At 39.5% G+C, this 18,147-nt stretch overlaps 1 protein-coding gene across 1 annotated transcript; it reads left to right on the top strand.

Moving 5' to 3' along the window:
- The first annotated feature begins 2,370 nt into the window (after positions 1-2,370).
- LOC135363364 (rho GTPase-activating protein 20-like) lies at positions 2,371-14,797 on the top strand. Its single transcript, XM_064583913.1, has 6 exons — positions 2,371-3,917; positions 5,302-5,463; positions 6,970-7,079; positions 7,611-7,800; positions 9,449-9,560; positions 10,494-14,797. The coding sequence occupies exons 1-6, from the start codon at positions 3,876-3,878 to the stop codon at positions 10,625-10,627; spliced, it is 750 nt and encodes a 249-aa protein (XP_064439983.1). The 5' UTR covers positions 2,371-3,875; the 3' UTR covers positions 10,628-14,797.
- Positions 14,798-18,147: the final 3,350 nt, after the last annotated feature.

Below are 18,147 nucleotides of genomic sequence, written 5' to 3'. Positions count from 1 at the left end.
ATGCCATAATTACTCTACTCTGGTCACATCTCCAAAATACACCCAACATACTATTAGGAAAACATTGGCTTACGTTTTGCAGCTTTGCCCACTATAATCATGACCAACGCCAAAGAATTTCAATTCTTCACACCCATGGGGCCCAACTTCAGAATAGAGGCACGCTTTAGGGCTATGATTGTTCTTCTCCTGATCTTATTAATCTGGACTCCTTGGCCATTTGACACCTTCTGGATCCTTGAAACTGGTAGACAAAATTCCCTGGTTCAAGACACATGCAAGAGCATCAACTGCCAGGGCTATGACCTTAAAAGTCTGTCAAACATTTAACTAACCAGAGAAGTGTTTATCTGGCTCAGGGACTGAATTCAGTGAAACAATTTTGTCTACATTCATGCCTGGAACTCTGCTAGAGCGGGTTGTGTGCTAGATATACAAGGATGTATCCTGTTCCCTGTCTCTGTTTTTCCAACCTCCTAAGTGGAATCACTTGCCTAATTTAAAAGTGTGTTTTTCTGACCTTAGGCTTTTAGCCCAGCTGCCAAGAGCAAATGTTGTTCTCTTGCGATACCTTTTTGGAGTGCTATACAACATTGAGCAACATTCCTCATCCAATCAGATGACAGCTTATAATTTATCCGTTTCTATAGCCCCAAGCGTTCTTTACCCACCTGATTCCGGCACCTTGGAATTGGAAGACAACTTGATAAAAAAGGTAATGAAAGCTCTCATTTTTGTCCCCCAGGGGGTAGAATCCCTACTTTGAACCGGACATGTGCAGTAGTAACTCTGACGGATGGAACTTTGTGAAGTGCAGATTTTCATTAGGCCCCTGTGGAGTGGCAGAGTTCTTTATCCTACTCTGGCGGGGTCTGGGAAGGGGTGTCGTTAAACGGGAAACTCGGAGCAGTCGAGTCACTTCTTCCCCCTCCAGGAGACTAAACACTAGACTGACTAAACGAGAGAGAGAAGAGTCATGTAATACGATAGGAAAGAACCTGGGTTTTGGAGCTTCACCAGTCAAGGTTCAACTCTCAGCCTAATCCCTGAGGACTCGTAACCTTGGGCAAAGCCATGGTTTCCTCACTACACAATGGCGACAACAGCCAGCTCCTCCGGTCATCACTGGCACATCCTGGGTGGCTTGGGCAATATGAGCCCCCATGCCTCCAAACACATTGGCCTTCCTCTGCCAATTGTGGCTCATCTAGAAAAGTACTCGGCTACTATTTCACCTCTGCTCCGTCATATGGAAACTAGCAAGAGATTCCAGAATATCCTAATAAGATGACAGGTCTTCCCCAAGCTCACCCAGAGAGAGCCAGCATGAGGCAAAGCAATGCGTGAGAAGGGACTGAAGTTAGACAGACAGATACGTTTTCTCTCCTGCTGTGTGGGTTTTCCCTCACGACCCCACCAAAATCCCTGCTTCCCAACTTTATGATACTTCTTCATTTAAGAAATGGTTTTCTTAAGTTGTCGTTCATACTTTATAAAGTTTCATAAGATGGTATACATCAGTTACAGCTCAGTAAAACTGAAAACAAAATTTAAAAGCAAAAAATAAGTAAACTTTAATAAGGTAGGCTACTTTGAAAATTATCCTTGTTTAATTTATTTTTTGATATGTATTTATTTGAGAGAGGGAAAGAGAGAGCGTGAGCGGGGCAGGGGCAGAAGAAGAGGGAGAGGGAGAGGGAGAAGCCCAAGCCCATTCCCCGCTGAGCACGGAGCCCAAAGTTGGCTCCATGTGGGGCTGCTTCGCACCACCATGAGATCGTGATCTGCGCCACAATCAAGAGTCGACGCCCAACTGAGGGGCCCCGAAATTTATCCTAGGCTTAAAGACATAACCACTGATCCCAAAATGTTAGCTCTTAAACTAGGCCACGCATTATAACTTTAGACCACGGATGGGCAGTATTTTAAAATGTGTACCCAAAGTACACAGGAAAGTATCACTCCTTCTAAGTTATTTCTGAGAGAACTCTGGTTTCTATGTGTTTCTGTTTCTTTGTGTTTTTTTTAAACTTTTATTTATTTACTTGACTGAGAGAGTCACAGCGAGAGAGGGAACACAAGCAGGGGGAGTGGGAGAGGGAGAAGCAGGCTTCCCGCTGAGCAGGGAGCCCGATGTAGGGCTGATCCCAGCACCCTGGGATTATGACCTGAGCCGAACGCAGACGCTTAACCGACTGAGCCACCCAGGCGCCCCTGGTTTCTACGTATTTTTATCAACTCTGAATTTTTCTGAGAAGTCCTTCCCATTTTTTCTTAGATCCAAGGTCTGTATACAAAATGTGATTTCTAACTATGCCCTATGGATAAGAGCACCCCATTCTTGTCTTTTTGTGTTACAGATTTGTCTTGTACAATTTCTCATTGAAAATTGCCTCAGGATATTTGGAGAAGACATCACTTCCCTCTTGGGCGAGAACTCAATGAGTCGTGGTAACAGCGAGAAGGCTGCAGGTACCGGGAGTAATTTAATTGGCTTTAGTGAGAAGCAGACAGCAATGTTGCCAGGGGTCATGGGAGATGTTCTGGAGCCCAGAGCATCGCCAGGGCAAGGATTTCCATGTGCTCCTTCTTCCGAAGGCTGGCTCACTGGTCAGGGGACGTTCCACACTGTTGTGAGACCAAAGAAAGGACAAGATGAGATGTCTGACTTAAAGAAGTTTCTAGTGTAGATCATAAGGGCATTAGGACACTTCATGGTATGCTACAGTGTTTGGGAATTTTTTCTAACAAAATTCTAAATGGGTTCTATATATATATATATACACACACATATATATATAACATCATACATATATATGTAGTTATATATACATAATATATAATTAGATACTTATTCTATATAAATATATAATCATAATATATATATTTATGTATATAAGATGTGCTCTGGTTGAAGCCAGAGCAAGGGGCCTTTCTTCCCCTCCCTCCTCTTTCGGCTCAGGGGCTCTTGAGGCACCACAGGAATCCAGTGCCCTTTGAAACGGGTTGAAAAGAACTGGCATCATTGAGAAAAAAGGACTTGACTTGATGTCAAACAACCTCTCCAGAGTGTAAATTCCTATGCCCCCATTTACCAGGTATATTATATTTGGCCAGTTATTCCAGCTCAGCATCAGTTTATTCATCTCTAAAATGTAGATAAAAATAATGTCTAAATCTTAGAATTGTGGTAAACACTCTATAAGATGATGGATGTAATCCAAGAAAAACCCATTAATAGGAGTAGCAGAACTGCTCCTGACACCAGAGGTAGTATGATTTGAGCCTAGCTAATCACAGCTACCTGGCAGCAGTCCACCTTAGAAGGTAGACTTTCGATTCAGAACCTGGAGACACGTATCATCAATCCCTCCATATTTCTGACATTTCTTGGTTTTATGATGCTTACCACATTGCTTTGAGGAAATCTATAGGAAAATACAAGTCATTAGGAATTAAGATGAGCCTGGAGCACATGGGTGGCTCAGTTGTTAAGCGTCTGCCTTCAGCTCAGGTCATGATCCGGGGGTCCTGGAATCGACCCCCGCGTTGGGCTCCCTGCTCTGAGGGAAGCCTGCTTCTCCCTCTCCCCCTCCCCCTGCTTGTGTTCCCTCTCTCGTTGTCTCTCTCCCTCTGTCAAAATATGAATAAAATCTATAAAAAAAAAAAAAAAAAAAGGAAAAAGAAGGTTCAGCGTATTACACAACAACTACTACTACTAGTACTCTCTCTTCTTCTTAGACTCCGGCCGGAAGACTGTGAAAAGCCATTTTTTCAGAGACAGGGCCTTTTGGTGGGGCTCCCGCACTTGCCAGCTCACCCAGTGCACAGCCCCACCTTCCGCAAAGCCAGGACAGCTCTTTGGAGTTTCCCTCATGGATATCTGTGATAAAGACAACCTGCCCTTTCCAATTCTGGTAGGTCATCTCCTTTTGGTCTTCTATAGCCCTCCTGAGGAGCGGAAACTGAAAGGCCAAGCGTCCTCATCCAAATCTATCCCCAAATGGAGACGTCATTACATAGTCCCTGGCTTTGGAAGAGGAGCTCTGTTACTGTTATTTCAAAGAACAGAATCTGATTTAGGTCCAGCAGACTCATGAGGCAAATACAAAAGGAAAAGACATTCTTGTCCATTCCACTTCTGTCTTGTTTCCACAAAGACCCATGGAGGCCTGTTCAGATGAGTCAAAATGGACTCTGTGTATGTGAATCTCTGAGAGTCCACCTCATCTTCACACTCTCCCTTCATTGCCTTCCTCCTCACATGAGTCTCAAGTCTCCTTCAGCAGAGTCTACTCAGTCTAACAACTGCAAACATCTGACACGAGCATAGACTCATCCTCTGGCAAATAGGAATCTGTTAATCCTAACAGAGTATGTCAAATGAAAGCCACAGAGTTTGGCCGGTGTTATCTCAAACTGCTGTAGTGAATTGTCAGTGTGTACATTCACTGAGTATTCGGTATCTCTGCAAGTACTGTACAGGATGTAGGGAACGTTCCGCTAGCTATGAAGAAATATATCACCTTAGCTAGCATGTTACCTGCTAGCTACTACCCCAGGTCCATGCATCACAGCAAATTTAGGGGCTAGCTAGGATTATCATCCTCCGCACTGCCTAAACGAATCAGAAAAGCCTCAGTACAGGATGCGTGTGCCCCAGCTCACACAATAGATAAGTAGCATAATAGACTTCAGATCCGTTGGATTCCCTGAGTCCAGCCCTTATTAAGATTCTACACAGCAGGGAGAGGACATGAAGATACAGCAAAAGACAATGAAAGACTCATGAGAAGGGAGGGTAATCAGAGAAGGAGAAGAGAGTTCCTGAGCCTGACTTTAAAAGAGGGAAGGAAATAGAACAAGTAGGAAAGGAGTATACAGTCACTTAAAGAGAAATAAACAAATGGGAAATGAGTATTTCCTAAATAGACTTCCATACTTGGGGAAGAGCATCTATGTAGGGAATAATGAGAAAGAAATGCTAAAGTAGGAAACAGATGGTGATTCCCCAAAGGCTTTGAAGCAGAGAAGTTTGATTTAAAAGTGGAAACTCAGTGGAAAGGAAAATCTGATTAAAAGAAGTGTTTAAAATGTTTCAGTGTATGACTGTAAAATAGATATTTCGGTAGAAAGTATATAGAGAGACACTGAAAAAAAAAAACAATCTAAATTGACTTTAGTCCTTCCAGCTCAAAAACAGTGTACCATTACATTCCCCTCCTCTTTCAAAACGGAGGCAAGCTTGTGCTCTGCGTTTGTGGATATGAGATGCCATATACTTTTCTTTTCTTCCTACAGGATATGCTTTCCTTTATTAATCAAAAAGGGCCACTCACAGAAGGCGTCTTCCGCAAATCAGCCAATATAAAATCCTGCAGAGTCCTAAAGAAAAAACTAAATTCTGGGGTCAAAGTGAACCCGTACAGCGAATCTGTTCATGTGGTCGCATCCGTCTTCAAGGTAGGGGAAGGTTCTAGCATTATCCACACGTGAGTAACTGAAGCTATGATTGGTGTCCTTCATCATGACTGCTCAAGAACTGTAATGGACATAACAGATTAAGAACCTGACAAGCTGAAAATGCTTGACAAAATCAAAATTTAAGGAAGCTACTTTAGGAGTTAAAAGCCCCATGTGTTAGAAATACTTTCTGTTTTCACTACACACCGCCCTCCCCACCTCCACTCCTGAAGACTCCATGCAAAATACTAATACTGAAATGACTACTAGTCATGATAATAAATTTCAAAATACGCACTGACACAAACACACTGTTTACCGAAACAGACATCCTCACCACCCTGCTAATGATGGCAAAGTTTCCAAAAGAAATGGAGCAGGGAAAAAATTTAATCCATCCACCTTGGCACTAATTAACAGCTCTGAACAACCCTATGTTAATGTAGTAATGAGTACAGTCTTTGAATCTCAGTCACATTTGGTCTTCCCTTGTCCCCCGTTAATGTTCGAAGATGTGATAAATAGCAAATGACTTAGGTAACCACTCCTACTCTGGGGCCATAGTGATATCCAGTAGTAATATACATGTAGGCATTGGGAGACAGGAGAAGAATGATGATACACTAGGTAGCAAGATGAGTGTTGCCCTCTGTAAGGTGCACACATGGAATCGATTTTTTAGCAAGAGTTAGGAGGTTCCTTCCTGATTCTGTGTTATCAGCACCAACTAGGAAGAGGGTGTGCACTTGTGGGTATGGTGCTTAGACATTTCTAAAGTTTTCTCTTCCTGAAGTTGACGGATCTTGGTGGAGAATCAGACTCTGCAACCTTGGCCTTGATAATATCATGGCAAACTAACTGGACAATTGTCCTAAACTAGAAATGAATCTATCCTCAGGACCACAGTGAGTCTGCCATTAGACTCTCGACTTTTAGACAGTTAAGAAAAGGAAGAATGAAGCAATTGTGAGAGTAGCTTTCTTCCAGGGAGCACACCTACCCCGAGTGAGAAGACCTAGTTCTTTCCTAATATGTGTGCAAGAGCCCACCTGTTTGTGTTTTGATTGTTTCAGGACTTTTCTTGCTAGAATTAAGAGCTAGCACCTTGTCTAAAACAAGCAACATGGGTATGTGTATTTCTGTCCAGGAAGCTAATAGGATTTAGGATGGTCTATAGCCAGACCCTGTCAGTTTGTGGTACTTTGCAAAAAAAAAAGCACTCACACAAAATAAGTTCCAGATGATAGAAGGGAGCTTTATCTTCATTTCCACCACAGGCTAAGCTCTGCTTTTATGCCTCTAAGTTTTAGCGGGAGAAAATCCAAGCACCTGCTCCTGCGTGAGCAAGTCAATGGAAAGTCGAAGCCGAGCTCCGTGTGGGTCCCAGTTTGGGTATCTGTGAAGGAAGTGGGGGCTGAACTGAATTTTTTAACTACATATTTTCTCTGGAATATTTCCAATAAATATTTTCTATAATATATATACATATTTTTTTATCTCCATAAGGACTTTCTTAGAAATATCCAAGGAAGTATATTTTTATCCGATCTCTATGACAAATGGCTCAGTGTTATTGATCAAGGCAACAAAGAGGAGAAGATAACTGCAGCCCAGAGGTAATGATGCCATAATTACTCTACTCTGGTCACATCTCCAAAATACACCCAACATACTATCAGGAAAACATTGGCTTACGTTTTGCAGCTTTGCCTACTAAAATCATGACCAACGCCAAAGAGTTTCAATTCTTCACACCCATGGGGTCCAGCTTCAGAATAGAGGCATGCTTTAGGGCTATTATTGTTCTTCTCCTGATCTTATTAATGTGGACTCCTTGGCCATTTTACCCCTTCTGGATCCATGAAACTGGTAGACGAAATTCCCTGGTCCAAGACAGATGCTAGAGCATTGACTTCCAGGGCTATGACCTTAAAAGTCTGTGAAACATTTAACTAAGCAGAGAAGTTGTTATCTGGCTCAGGAACTGAATTCAGTGCAACAATTTTGTATACCTTCATGCCTGGAACTCTGCTAGAGCGGGTTGTGTGCTAGATATACAAGGATGTATCCTGTTCCCTGTCTCTGTTTTTCCAACCTCTTAAGTGGAATTACTTGCCTAATTTAAAAGTGTGTTTTTCTGACCTTAGGCTTTTAGGCCAGCTGCCAAGAGCAAATGTTGTTCTCTTGCGATACCTTTTTGGAGTGCTATACAACATTGAGCTACATTCCTCATCCAATCAGATGACAGCTTATAATTTATCCGTTTGTATAGCCCCAAGTGTTCTTTACCCACCTGATTCCGGCAGCTTGGAATTGGAAGACAACTTGATAAGAAAGGTAATGAGAGCTCTCATTTTTGTCCCCCAGGGGGTAGAATCCCTACTTTGAACCAGACAAGTGCAGTAGTAACTCTGACGGATGGAACTTTGTGAAGTGCACATTTTCATTAGGCCCCTGTGGAGTGGCAGAGTTCTTTATCCTACTCTGGCGGGGTCTGGGAAGGGGTGTCGTTAAACGGGAAACTCGGAGCAGTCGAGTCACTTCTTCCCCCTCCAGGAGACTAAACACTAGACTGACTAAACGAGAGAGAGAAGAGTCGTGTGATACGATAGGAAAGAACCTGGGCTTTGGAACTTCACCAGTCAAGGTTCAACTCTCAGCCTAATCCCTGAGGGACTCGTAACCTTGGGCAAAGCCATGGTTTCCTCACTACACAATGGCGACAACAGCCAGCTCCTCCGGTCATCACTGGCACATCCTGGGTGGCTTGGGCAATATGAGCCCCCATGCCTCCAAACACATTGGCCTTCCTCTGCCAATTGTGGCTCATCTAGAAAAGTACTCGGCTACTATTTCACCTCTGCTACGTCATATGGAAACTAGCAAGAGATTCCAGAATATCCTAATAAGATGACAGGTCTTCCCCAAGCTCACCCAGAGAGAGCCAGCATGAGGCAAAGCAATGCGTGAGAAGGGACTGAAGTTAGACAGACAGATACGTTTTCTCTCCAGCTGTGTGGGTTTTCCCTCACAACACCACCAAAATCCCTGCTTCCCAACTTTATGATACTTCTTCATTTAAGAAATGGTTTTCTTAAGTTGTCGTTCATACTTTATAAAGTTTCATAAGATGGTATACATCAGTTACAGCTCAGTAAAACTGGAAACAAAATTTAAAAGCAAAAAATAAATAAACTTTAATAAGGTAGGCTACTTTGAAAATTATCCTAGTTTTATTTATTTTTTTGATATGTATTTATTTGAGAGAGGGAAAGAGAGAGTGTGAGAGGGGCAGGGGCAGAAGAAGAGGGAGAGGGAGAGGGAGAAGCCCAAGCCGATTCCCTGCTGAGCACGGAGCCCAAAGTTGGCTCCATGTGGAGCTGGATCTCACCACCATGAGATTGTGATCTGAGCCGAAATCAAGAGTCAGACGCTCAACTGATGGGCCCCCAAATTTATCCTAGGCTTAAAGATGTAACCACTGATCCCAAAATGTTAGCTCTTAACCTAGGCCACGCATTATAACTTTAGCCCACGGATGAGCAGTATTTTAAAATGTATACCCAAAGTACACGGGAAAGTATCACTCTTTCTAAGTTATTTCTGAGAGAACTCTGGTTTCTATGTGTTTTTGTTTTTTTGGTTTTTTCTTAAGCTTTTATTTATTTACTTGACTGAGAGAGACACAGCGAGAGAGGGAACACAAGCAGGGGGAGTGGGAGAGGGAGAAGCAGGGTTCCCGCTGAGCAGGGAGCGTGATGTAGGGCTGATCCCAGCACCCTGCTTTCATGACCTGAGCCGAAGGCAGACGCTTTACCGACTGAGCCACCCAGGTGCCCCTGGTTTCTACGTATTTTTATCAAGTCTGAATTTTACTGGGAAGTCCTTCCCATTTTTTCTTAGATCCAAGGTCTGTATAGAAAATGTGATTTATAACTATGCCCTATGGAAAAGAGCACCCCATTCTTGTCTTTTTGTGTTACAGATTTCTCTTGTACAATTTCTCATTGAAAATTGCCTCAGGATATTTGGAGAAGACATCACTTCCCTCTTTGGCGAGAACTCAATGAGTCGTGGTAACAGCGAGAAGGCTGCAGGTACCGGGAGTAATTTAATTGGCTTTAGTGAGAAGCAGACAGCAAGGTTGCCAGGGGTCATGGGAGATGCTTAGACAGAGCTGTTCTGGAGCCCAGAGCATCGCCAGGGCAAGGATTTCCATGGGCTCCTTCTTCCGAAGGCTGGCTCACAGGTCAAGGGAGGTTCCACACTGTTGTGAGACCAAAGAAAGGATAAGATGAGGTCTCTAACTTCAAGAAGTTTCTAGTGTAGATCATAAGGGCATTAGGACTCATCATGGTATGCTACAGTGTTTGGGAATTTCTCTAACCAAATTTGAATGGGTGCCATATATATATGTCATATCATACATATATGTTTAGTTATATATATAATATATAATTAGAAATTTAGAATATCTAATTTTTAAACACAATGTGTATAGTTATGTATATTAGATGTGCTCTGGTTGAAGCCAGAGCAAGTGGCCTTTCTTCCCCTCCCTCCTCTTTTGGCTCAGGGGCTCTTGAGGCACCACAGGATTCCAGTGTCCTTTGAACTGGGTTGAAAAGAACTGGCATCAGTTCTTTCTCTCTAAAATTGTGGATAAAAATATTGTCTAAATCTTAGAATTGTTGTAAAGATTAAATAAGGTGATGGATGTAAAATAAATTTCAAAAAAAAGCCATTAATAGGACTAGGAGAAGTGCCCCTGAGACTAGAGCTAGTATATTTGAGCCTAGCTAATCACAGCTAACTCGTAGCAGTCCACCTTATAATAGACTTTCGATTCAGAACTTGGAGACACATCTCATCAATCCCTCTATATTTTTGACATTTCTTGGTTTTATGACGGTTTTGTCATTGCTTTGAGGAAATCTTTAGGAAAATACATGTCATCAGGAATTAAGATAAATCTAGTGTAATGTCTGAGAATATGCTTATATAAGACAACTGTTTATTTTTCATTTCAGTAGTGTCAGGAAATCCACCTCTTGAATCCAAGCCAGTGAGAGTGAGAGTGATTTACAAAAAGGCACAACGGCAGAATGATACGAAGACCCCATCTGGCATGGTTCCACCCAGCTACTTGTCTACAGTTTTCTAAGTCACTGAAGAGTACCATCTACATAATGACACTTGACTCTTCCGTTTTCTTTAGTTCCTATAAAATAGAAAATAAAATGAACTGTTTTTCCAATGAATGAAAAATGAGCCCCTTCCAAGGAACTTGCTCATCCCATTAGAATTTTTCTTTTGCCTCATCTCATATTATCCATATTGAGGAAATCTTCCCACAAAGTATCTCCTCTGTCTTCAATACCTACCATCTCATATTATGTACTTTGTTGCATTGTAGTGTATTGCATATTTTTATACTGATGCAATAAAAGTAATTCCATCACTCAGTGGGTTAGACAACCATTTTACTTGTTTATGATTCATATCAACACTTCAGTGGAGGCTCATCTGAGCAGTTCTGGTCTCAGCTGAGGTCACTTGAGCACCTGCAGTCAGCTGGCAGCTCATCTGGAGCTAACCTAGGAGTCTGTTTATTGGTGTTGGCTCTCAGCTGGTCCCCATGTCTTCAACGAGCTAGCCTGTCCTGCATATGGTGGAGGAAGAGTTGCCAGAAGCAAGAAAGGCTTTTCAAGAGTTAATGTGGGAGAGGACTGTGCAAAGCACCATGCCAAAGACAGTGATTTACAAGACAAGGAGGCATTCATTATTTATTAAGACCACACATGATAATCAAAGCTCAAGGCAGCACCACTACTACACACATCCTTTTATTCATCGGCTTTTAATCCTCAGTGGATTATAATCAGCATTTCCTAAAAGGCATTCAAAGTGTGGTAGGAAGTATCTTTGAAATAGTAACTGATTTTTTACCTCAGGTATTCTTTGCCTCTATCCTTGTCCCGGTCTTAAGCTGTCTTACGGACAACTAAATCACTTCCTCAGGGAATAGAAGCTATAGGAGAATATGAGGAAAAGGGAGCCCTTTGTTGCTTATGAGTTTTAAAAATTTAGCTTTCTAGGAAACAAAACTTACTCATGGCATAGAGTAGAAGATTTAGGTGGAAATCTCATGGGAAAAGCCCAAAATCATTAGGTACATGGGACATCTGCCCCTTTTCCTGGATAGAAGCCAAAAGAAAGCAGGAAGGCCTCACAGAATAGCTAATTGACTTGTCTAAGAAAGACGGGGCCCCTGTGGGTCCACATAGAGTTTCTTATACCTCAGCATGGAACAGATCAGTAAGAAAAGTATTCCCATCAATTCCAGAATAGTATGGAAGAACTACAGAGAGCCACCAGGTTTGAAAGACATGTCTCAACAACAGTAGTACTGACCAATTCCCCAGGACCAGAGAACAGTGAGGACATCTCAGCAGATGCTAGTATACATCAATGACCCAAAGCAGCAGATAAGTGCCACCTCGCCATTTCATAGCCTTCTAACTCCCTGGCACTAGAAGACTCCAGAACATAGACACACTCCTGGGGGAAATTAAGAGATCCTGAATTTCTACCAATCTGGGAACAGAGAATCAAACTAGACACCAAGCGAGCTATTTAAAAACACAGAATTGGACATTTATTACATATGTCAATGTATACATTGAGGTTGGTATCAATATATATAGAATATATGATCCAAGCACAGTTTTCCTAGAAAGGGTTCCCTGGTCAAATAGGTTAGGGAAATTCTGTATTTTCCTTTTGAAGTCAAATGCTCCAGTTTTTTCCACACTTATTTGACATTGCTTGGCCCTTTTGGAGTAACCCCATTAATTAATGATCCTGGGAACATACATTAATAAACATCGCTCTGAATTTATTTCTTCTTAACTCACAGATTTTACCATTTCACTCACCTGCTAAGAAGCCATCAATAGATCTTTGAATTTTTTTTTTTTTCAGAAAAAAATGTCCTTTTTTAGATCCTCCACAATGCAACCTGCTCTAGTAATCAATTTTGTCTTCACTCTTTCCCATTGTAGATCCTTTGCTTTAGCTAGGTCAGAAACGTTACTGGCCCCTGAATAAGTCACACTCACTTTTCTAACTATAATCCTCACCTCTCCTTGGTCTCTACGTTTCCACCCACTAACTAGGTAGCCATCTGGGTTCTCCACTCCCAGAATTTCACAAAGCCTTCCTGATCTCAAATTAATTGTTCTTTACATGAGCGCTTGCCCCTACTAGACATTGGCTCGTATGCTGCTTTGCACCGTCGGGAATTATGCCAGTGTGTTCATACATTATTCAGCAAATCCAAATTCCTGTGGTAAACAACTGTATCTTGTGTTAGTTTTATATTACTTTTAATGCCTGGCTAAATTTCTACTCAAAAAAATATGAATGAATATGTTCAATTTTCGAAGGGTGTAGAGATTTTATACACATTGGTAGCAACTGCAAGTTTTAAAACTGAAGAGGTAGAATACAGCACATATGGAATTTCAATGGGTGGCAATAAGACATCATCAGTTTGACCAATTTTTTTAGATATGACTTCACAGCCTTATTCACAAGTTCTGGGATATATTATTTTTATTCATTATGTAAAAAATCTGATATCGGTGTGATGCATTTGGGAATAATTGCATTTTTGTATTAAATTTCTTCTAAATATCAACAATCCAGAATAAAAGGGGCAAAAAAACATGGCTGGGCAATGCATCTGTGAGTTTTTAAGCCAAGGAAGATATTAAAAAAAAAAAAAATTGAAAAGAAGAGGAGCTAGAAATACCAGAAGGTAAAGAAAAGCTGAAATTGAACTTATTTGTCAATGGCAACTCAAGAGATTCCTGACCTAGGAAAATGGTTAATAAATGTTAGTATTTCCTTCAGGAGACTCAAGCATAATGTCTCCTTGAGAATAACAATTTATTTCTTAAATTTGAGGAAAAGATCCTAGGAACTCTGATAAACTGTAAAAGAACTTAATTGCCTAATCTAGAATGAATAAAAGGCAATTAGACATTCTGATATTGGCCTTTACCGTACCTGGGAGTAAGATGTGTGTAGTCATCAGTCAATCTGCACTTAGTGATGTAGTTAAGGTTAAACATCTCCAGAAGTAAAATAAAGGTACTTAGAATGACTCTCCTATTTTATTCCAGAAAGAAAGCGACTCACAGGCTACCAATATCAGCAAATTAATATCATGGATGGTTGGGATTAATTACCATGATAAATTAAGTGGGATATATATATAATCACTCAATGTTTATTCCACAAAAGCAACATGTAAGAATTTGGTGAATGGAATATATATTAGTACAAGAAGCCACTTCTTTTCAGAGAGCACTGAACGATGCCTTTTATATTTTTCTGTAATTCTTTCTATGCTTAAGCCGAATGGGCCAGTAATACTCTGAAGATTTATAGTGGATGGTGACTCTATTTTCCAGTTTTGTTTTGTTTTACTTACCCACAACATAATTGGTGCTAAGAAAAAATTGGCTTCCTTATGGTCCTTGGCCTAAATGTCAGTATTAATTTAGTTGGCTTAATCTTTAAAAAATGGTATCATTCCTTTGTCAAATAAAAGAAACAACTAGAAAACCAAACTGTCAAAGGAAAGTTGTAATTTCCTAAAATGGAAAAAGCGAAACTGCTTTGTAAGAATGGGAGTTTTTCCAAAATGTAAAAATATAAAACTAGTTGGGAAAGAAAAAACAAAACAACACCGTCTTCAGGATAGTGATTACCTCTGTGGAAGGAAAGAATGGGATTGAGTAAAGGGGGTAAAAAGAAACTCCAAGCACACATATATTAATTTAATTTCTTGAAAGATTTAAAAATGCTAACATTTCACCACGTGCTTTACACTTCTTAAGAAAATGTTAGAGGTGACTTTATTACATAAATATCCACAACATACCCATGCATACACACACACACACACAATTTGTATATATAAACATACAAAACATTGTTAAATGAATAAGTAAACTACAGAAATTCTTATCATTCAGCAATTTTATCTTTTTACCATAGGTTTTGTGATTCCTCTGTATGGATGACCTGGTTCACTCCGTCTAGTATTCCATTATATGATAATGCATTTATGTGTGTACACATCTACCTTGATCAAACTTTCTAGAGGCTTGCCTAGTTTATTAGCTTTCAAAGAAATAGATTTTAAAAATCATCTCCATTAATGTTTTTTCCTAGGTTATTAATTTGTGTTTTGCTTTTACCATTCTATTGCTTCAACTTTCTTACTGTTTTCACTTCTTCATCTAGCTTCTTGGATTAAATGCTAGCTCATTTAAATTTAGTAAATATATTTAATAAGACTATTCATAACTTCTAAGTACTGCTTTATCTATATCTCACAAATTTTTCATATTTTAGTTTGTTGATAAAACCATTACAGTTTATGATTCTCTTTGTGAAGTATTTTTTCACTTACTCATTGTTTAAGCTTTTGTTTTTTTCAGATTTTCTAACCTATAGGATTTTAATTACTAGTGGTAGTAGTTAATTTCTAAATAAATTACATAGTAATTAGATAATATGGTTTGAATAACTATGACTTTTTGTGACTGAGAGTATACAGTTAATTTTATACATATCTAATGTGTTGCATGCATGCTTTAGGAGAATGTGTATCCTCTGTTGTGTTGTCTTTTGGGTGCAGGCATATGTAAATTCACAATTATGTCCTATGCGTTCCTCAGATTCTCTGTATATTCTCCAAATATGTGGTTTCTGAAAGAGGTGTTAAATTTTGCCATTATGCTTACATGAGCTTTTCAATTTTATTTTGTAATTCTGAATTTTTGTAGTTGTTGGCTTTTGGTGTTTTAGAGTTTAACTCTATATTGTTAGGCAAATACAAATTTATCACTTCTATAGCCTTTTCATGAAGTATAGCTTATTTGCTTTATTCACATTAATGTGTTGACTTCATATTCTATTTTGACAGATATTGTTGCACCAGCTCTTTTTTGGTTCATATATGCTTAGTATATTTCTTTTTTTTCCTTTTTATATTTTCTGTTTCAGAGTGTGTTTGTGTGCATGTGTGTATAGCAGTGTGCCTTATAAGCAGCATATAACTGATTTTTTTATATCCATGCTGATAATTTCTGATTTTTAATAGAGTGATTTAATCTATTTACATTTATTGTCGTTACAATGTACTTTGAGTTACACTGACCACCTTATTTTGTATTTTTCTTTCATCAGAGATTTCTCCTGGTTTCTTTTTTCTTCCTTTCCTAATTTTTATGTGTGTACACATCTACCTTGATCAAACTTTCTAGAGGCTTGCCTAGTTTATTCATGCAGGCTAATTTTTGTTGGATTGATAATTAAAGTTTAGTATTTTCTCTATCAATTTTTATTTATATATATTAAAATTTCTCAGCTATTATATCTTTGACTAATTTGCTGCACTATCCCTCTATTATCTTTTACTAGAATCCACTAAAATTTTATGAAACGGTGATTCTCAAAGGACACTCCATATAAACAACTCTTTCAATTTTTCTCTTTATACTGCATCCTGAGTAAAATTCTCAGTTCTTTCTTCCAGTTTATTAATTCTTTAACTTTGGACATTCTAGAGTTAATTCTTTTAGTTTCATGTCTTTTTTTCACGCCTATATGTTTTCTGGGATTACTAATCAGATCTTTTTCCTATTCATGTAATTTTATATTTTTTCAATAAAGATCATTTCAGGGGCGCCTGGGTGGCTCACCGGGCTGAGGATACGATTCTTGATTTTGGCTCAGGTCATGATCTCAGGATCCTGAGATGTATCCCCGACTGAGGCTCCCCGCTCAGCAGGTAGTCTGCTTGAGATTCTCTCTCTCTCCCTCTGCTCCTCCCTGCTCTCTCTCACTCGTGGGCTCTCTCTCTCAAATAAATAAATAAATAATCTTTAAAAAAAAAATAAACATCATTTCATTCATTTTCCTCTCTGATTTTGGTACCAAGAAGGAGGATGCTGCTGTGACAAATACCTAAAAATGTCAAAGCAGCTTTAGAATTGGGGAAGGGGTAGAGGTTGGAGGAGTTTTGAGGGGCATGCTGGGAAAAGTCCACATTGCTGTGAAGGGACTGTTGGTAGAAATAATAGATGTTGAAGGTGATTCTGGTAAGTGTTCAGAAATAAAAGCGAGAGCTTCAGGGATAGACTCTATCTTCTTAGAGAGTATGTAACTAATCAGAAACAGAATGTTAGAAATATGGATGTTGAACATCTTTCTGGTGAGATCTCAGATGGAAATGAAGAACATGCTGTTGGAAACTGTAAGAAAGGAGATCCTTGTTATGAAATAGCAAAGAACTTGGCTTAACTAGTGTTCTAGTGTTTTCTGGAAGGTCGAACTTGCAAGCTATAAGATTGGGTATTTACCTGAGGAGATTTCTCAGGGAAGTTTTAAAGGAGTTTGTTTCTTCCTGATTGCTCATAGTAAAATGCAAGAAGAGAGAAATGAGTTGAGGCAGGTATTAAGCAAAAGGAAATCAGGACTTGAAGATGTGGAAAATTCTCAAGTTTTCCAAAATCAGTTTGTCATTTCTACTCTAACACATGTGCTCATGCTGTTGCTGCCCCTAGATGGTTCCTCCTGTTCTCTTCCTGTCCAAATGCAACCTATAGAGTGTCAGCTTCCCAACAAAGTCTGTCTTGATTTGTTCAGTCATGTTGGCATTTTCTCTTGTGAATTTCTATAGCCTTGTAATCATTTTCGTGTAATGTTTGTGACAGGTAGTCTTTAAGGCACATCTTTTTTTTTTTTTTTAATTTTACATTTTCTGAAACTGAAGTACCCCCCTGTCTGTGTATATATGTTTTTTTTTTTTTTAGCAATTCTCTGTCCGCCCTCAAATGCTTTTAAATGGATAACACATGCATAATCCATGGATTCTAGAAAATGAGGAAGTAGGAAACTTGACTTCGCAATTGTTCTCAGGTGGTCCTCCATGGCACCTTCCAGAGCCACCAAGAGCAGGGCTAACGCAGTGGGAAAGTTAAGTAAACCAGTGGAGCCCTGCTCTGGTCACTCTTACAACCTTGAACAAGCAGCTCACCTCTTACTTTCTTTCTTTCTTTCTTTCTTTTTTGTACTTTTTGACTTTATTATTTTATTTATGGGTCTGAGGCAAAAGGTTTTGTGAACCTGAAAATATTGGTATAAATATGTAGTATGTTTTAGATTTGTCTCTCTCATTAGAACACAGGCTTCTGCACCCAAAGGGACTAGCGCAGTTATAGCTAGATAATTGGGTCAGCTTGTTCTTGATTGGTTTGTGTGCAAACATCAGACTACATCCACAGTGAGCATTCCTCTTAATCTTTTCAAACAACTGTGTGCCAATCTCCTAAATGTTAGTTTCTTTCTGTGTCTTAATTTTCTTAAAAAAGTGGTGTCTTAGGCCTCCCAGAATGAACATGAATTATTGCTCTAGTATTTATACACAGCAAGTTTTAGATTTCTTTCCAAAACACATGCATGGGTTTTAAGGAAATCTGTAAATGGCTATAATTTAAGATCAGAAAGTATTACCCTTAAGATAATATTAGAATTTGGAAGGAAAAAAACACAACTTTTATTTAGGAACTTGTTATCTCGAACATAGAATTCTGTTCCTGCAGA

This window comes from Mirounga angustirostris, unplaced genomic scaffold, assembly GCF_029215605.1.
Source record: "Mirounga angustirostris isolate CCGP_5_RB_7025 unplaced genomic scaffold, mMirAng1.0.hap1 SCAF_137, whole genome shotgun sequence".
NCBI lineage: Eukaryota > Metazoa > Chordata > Mammalia > Carnivora > Phocidae > Mirounga > Mirounga angustirostris.
The sequence above is the reverse complement of the archived record's forward strand: the minus strand, read 5'-3'. Positions and strand labels throughout refer to the sequence as shown.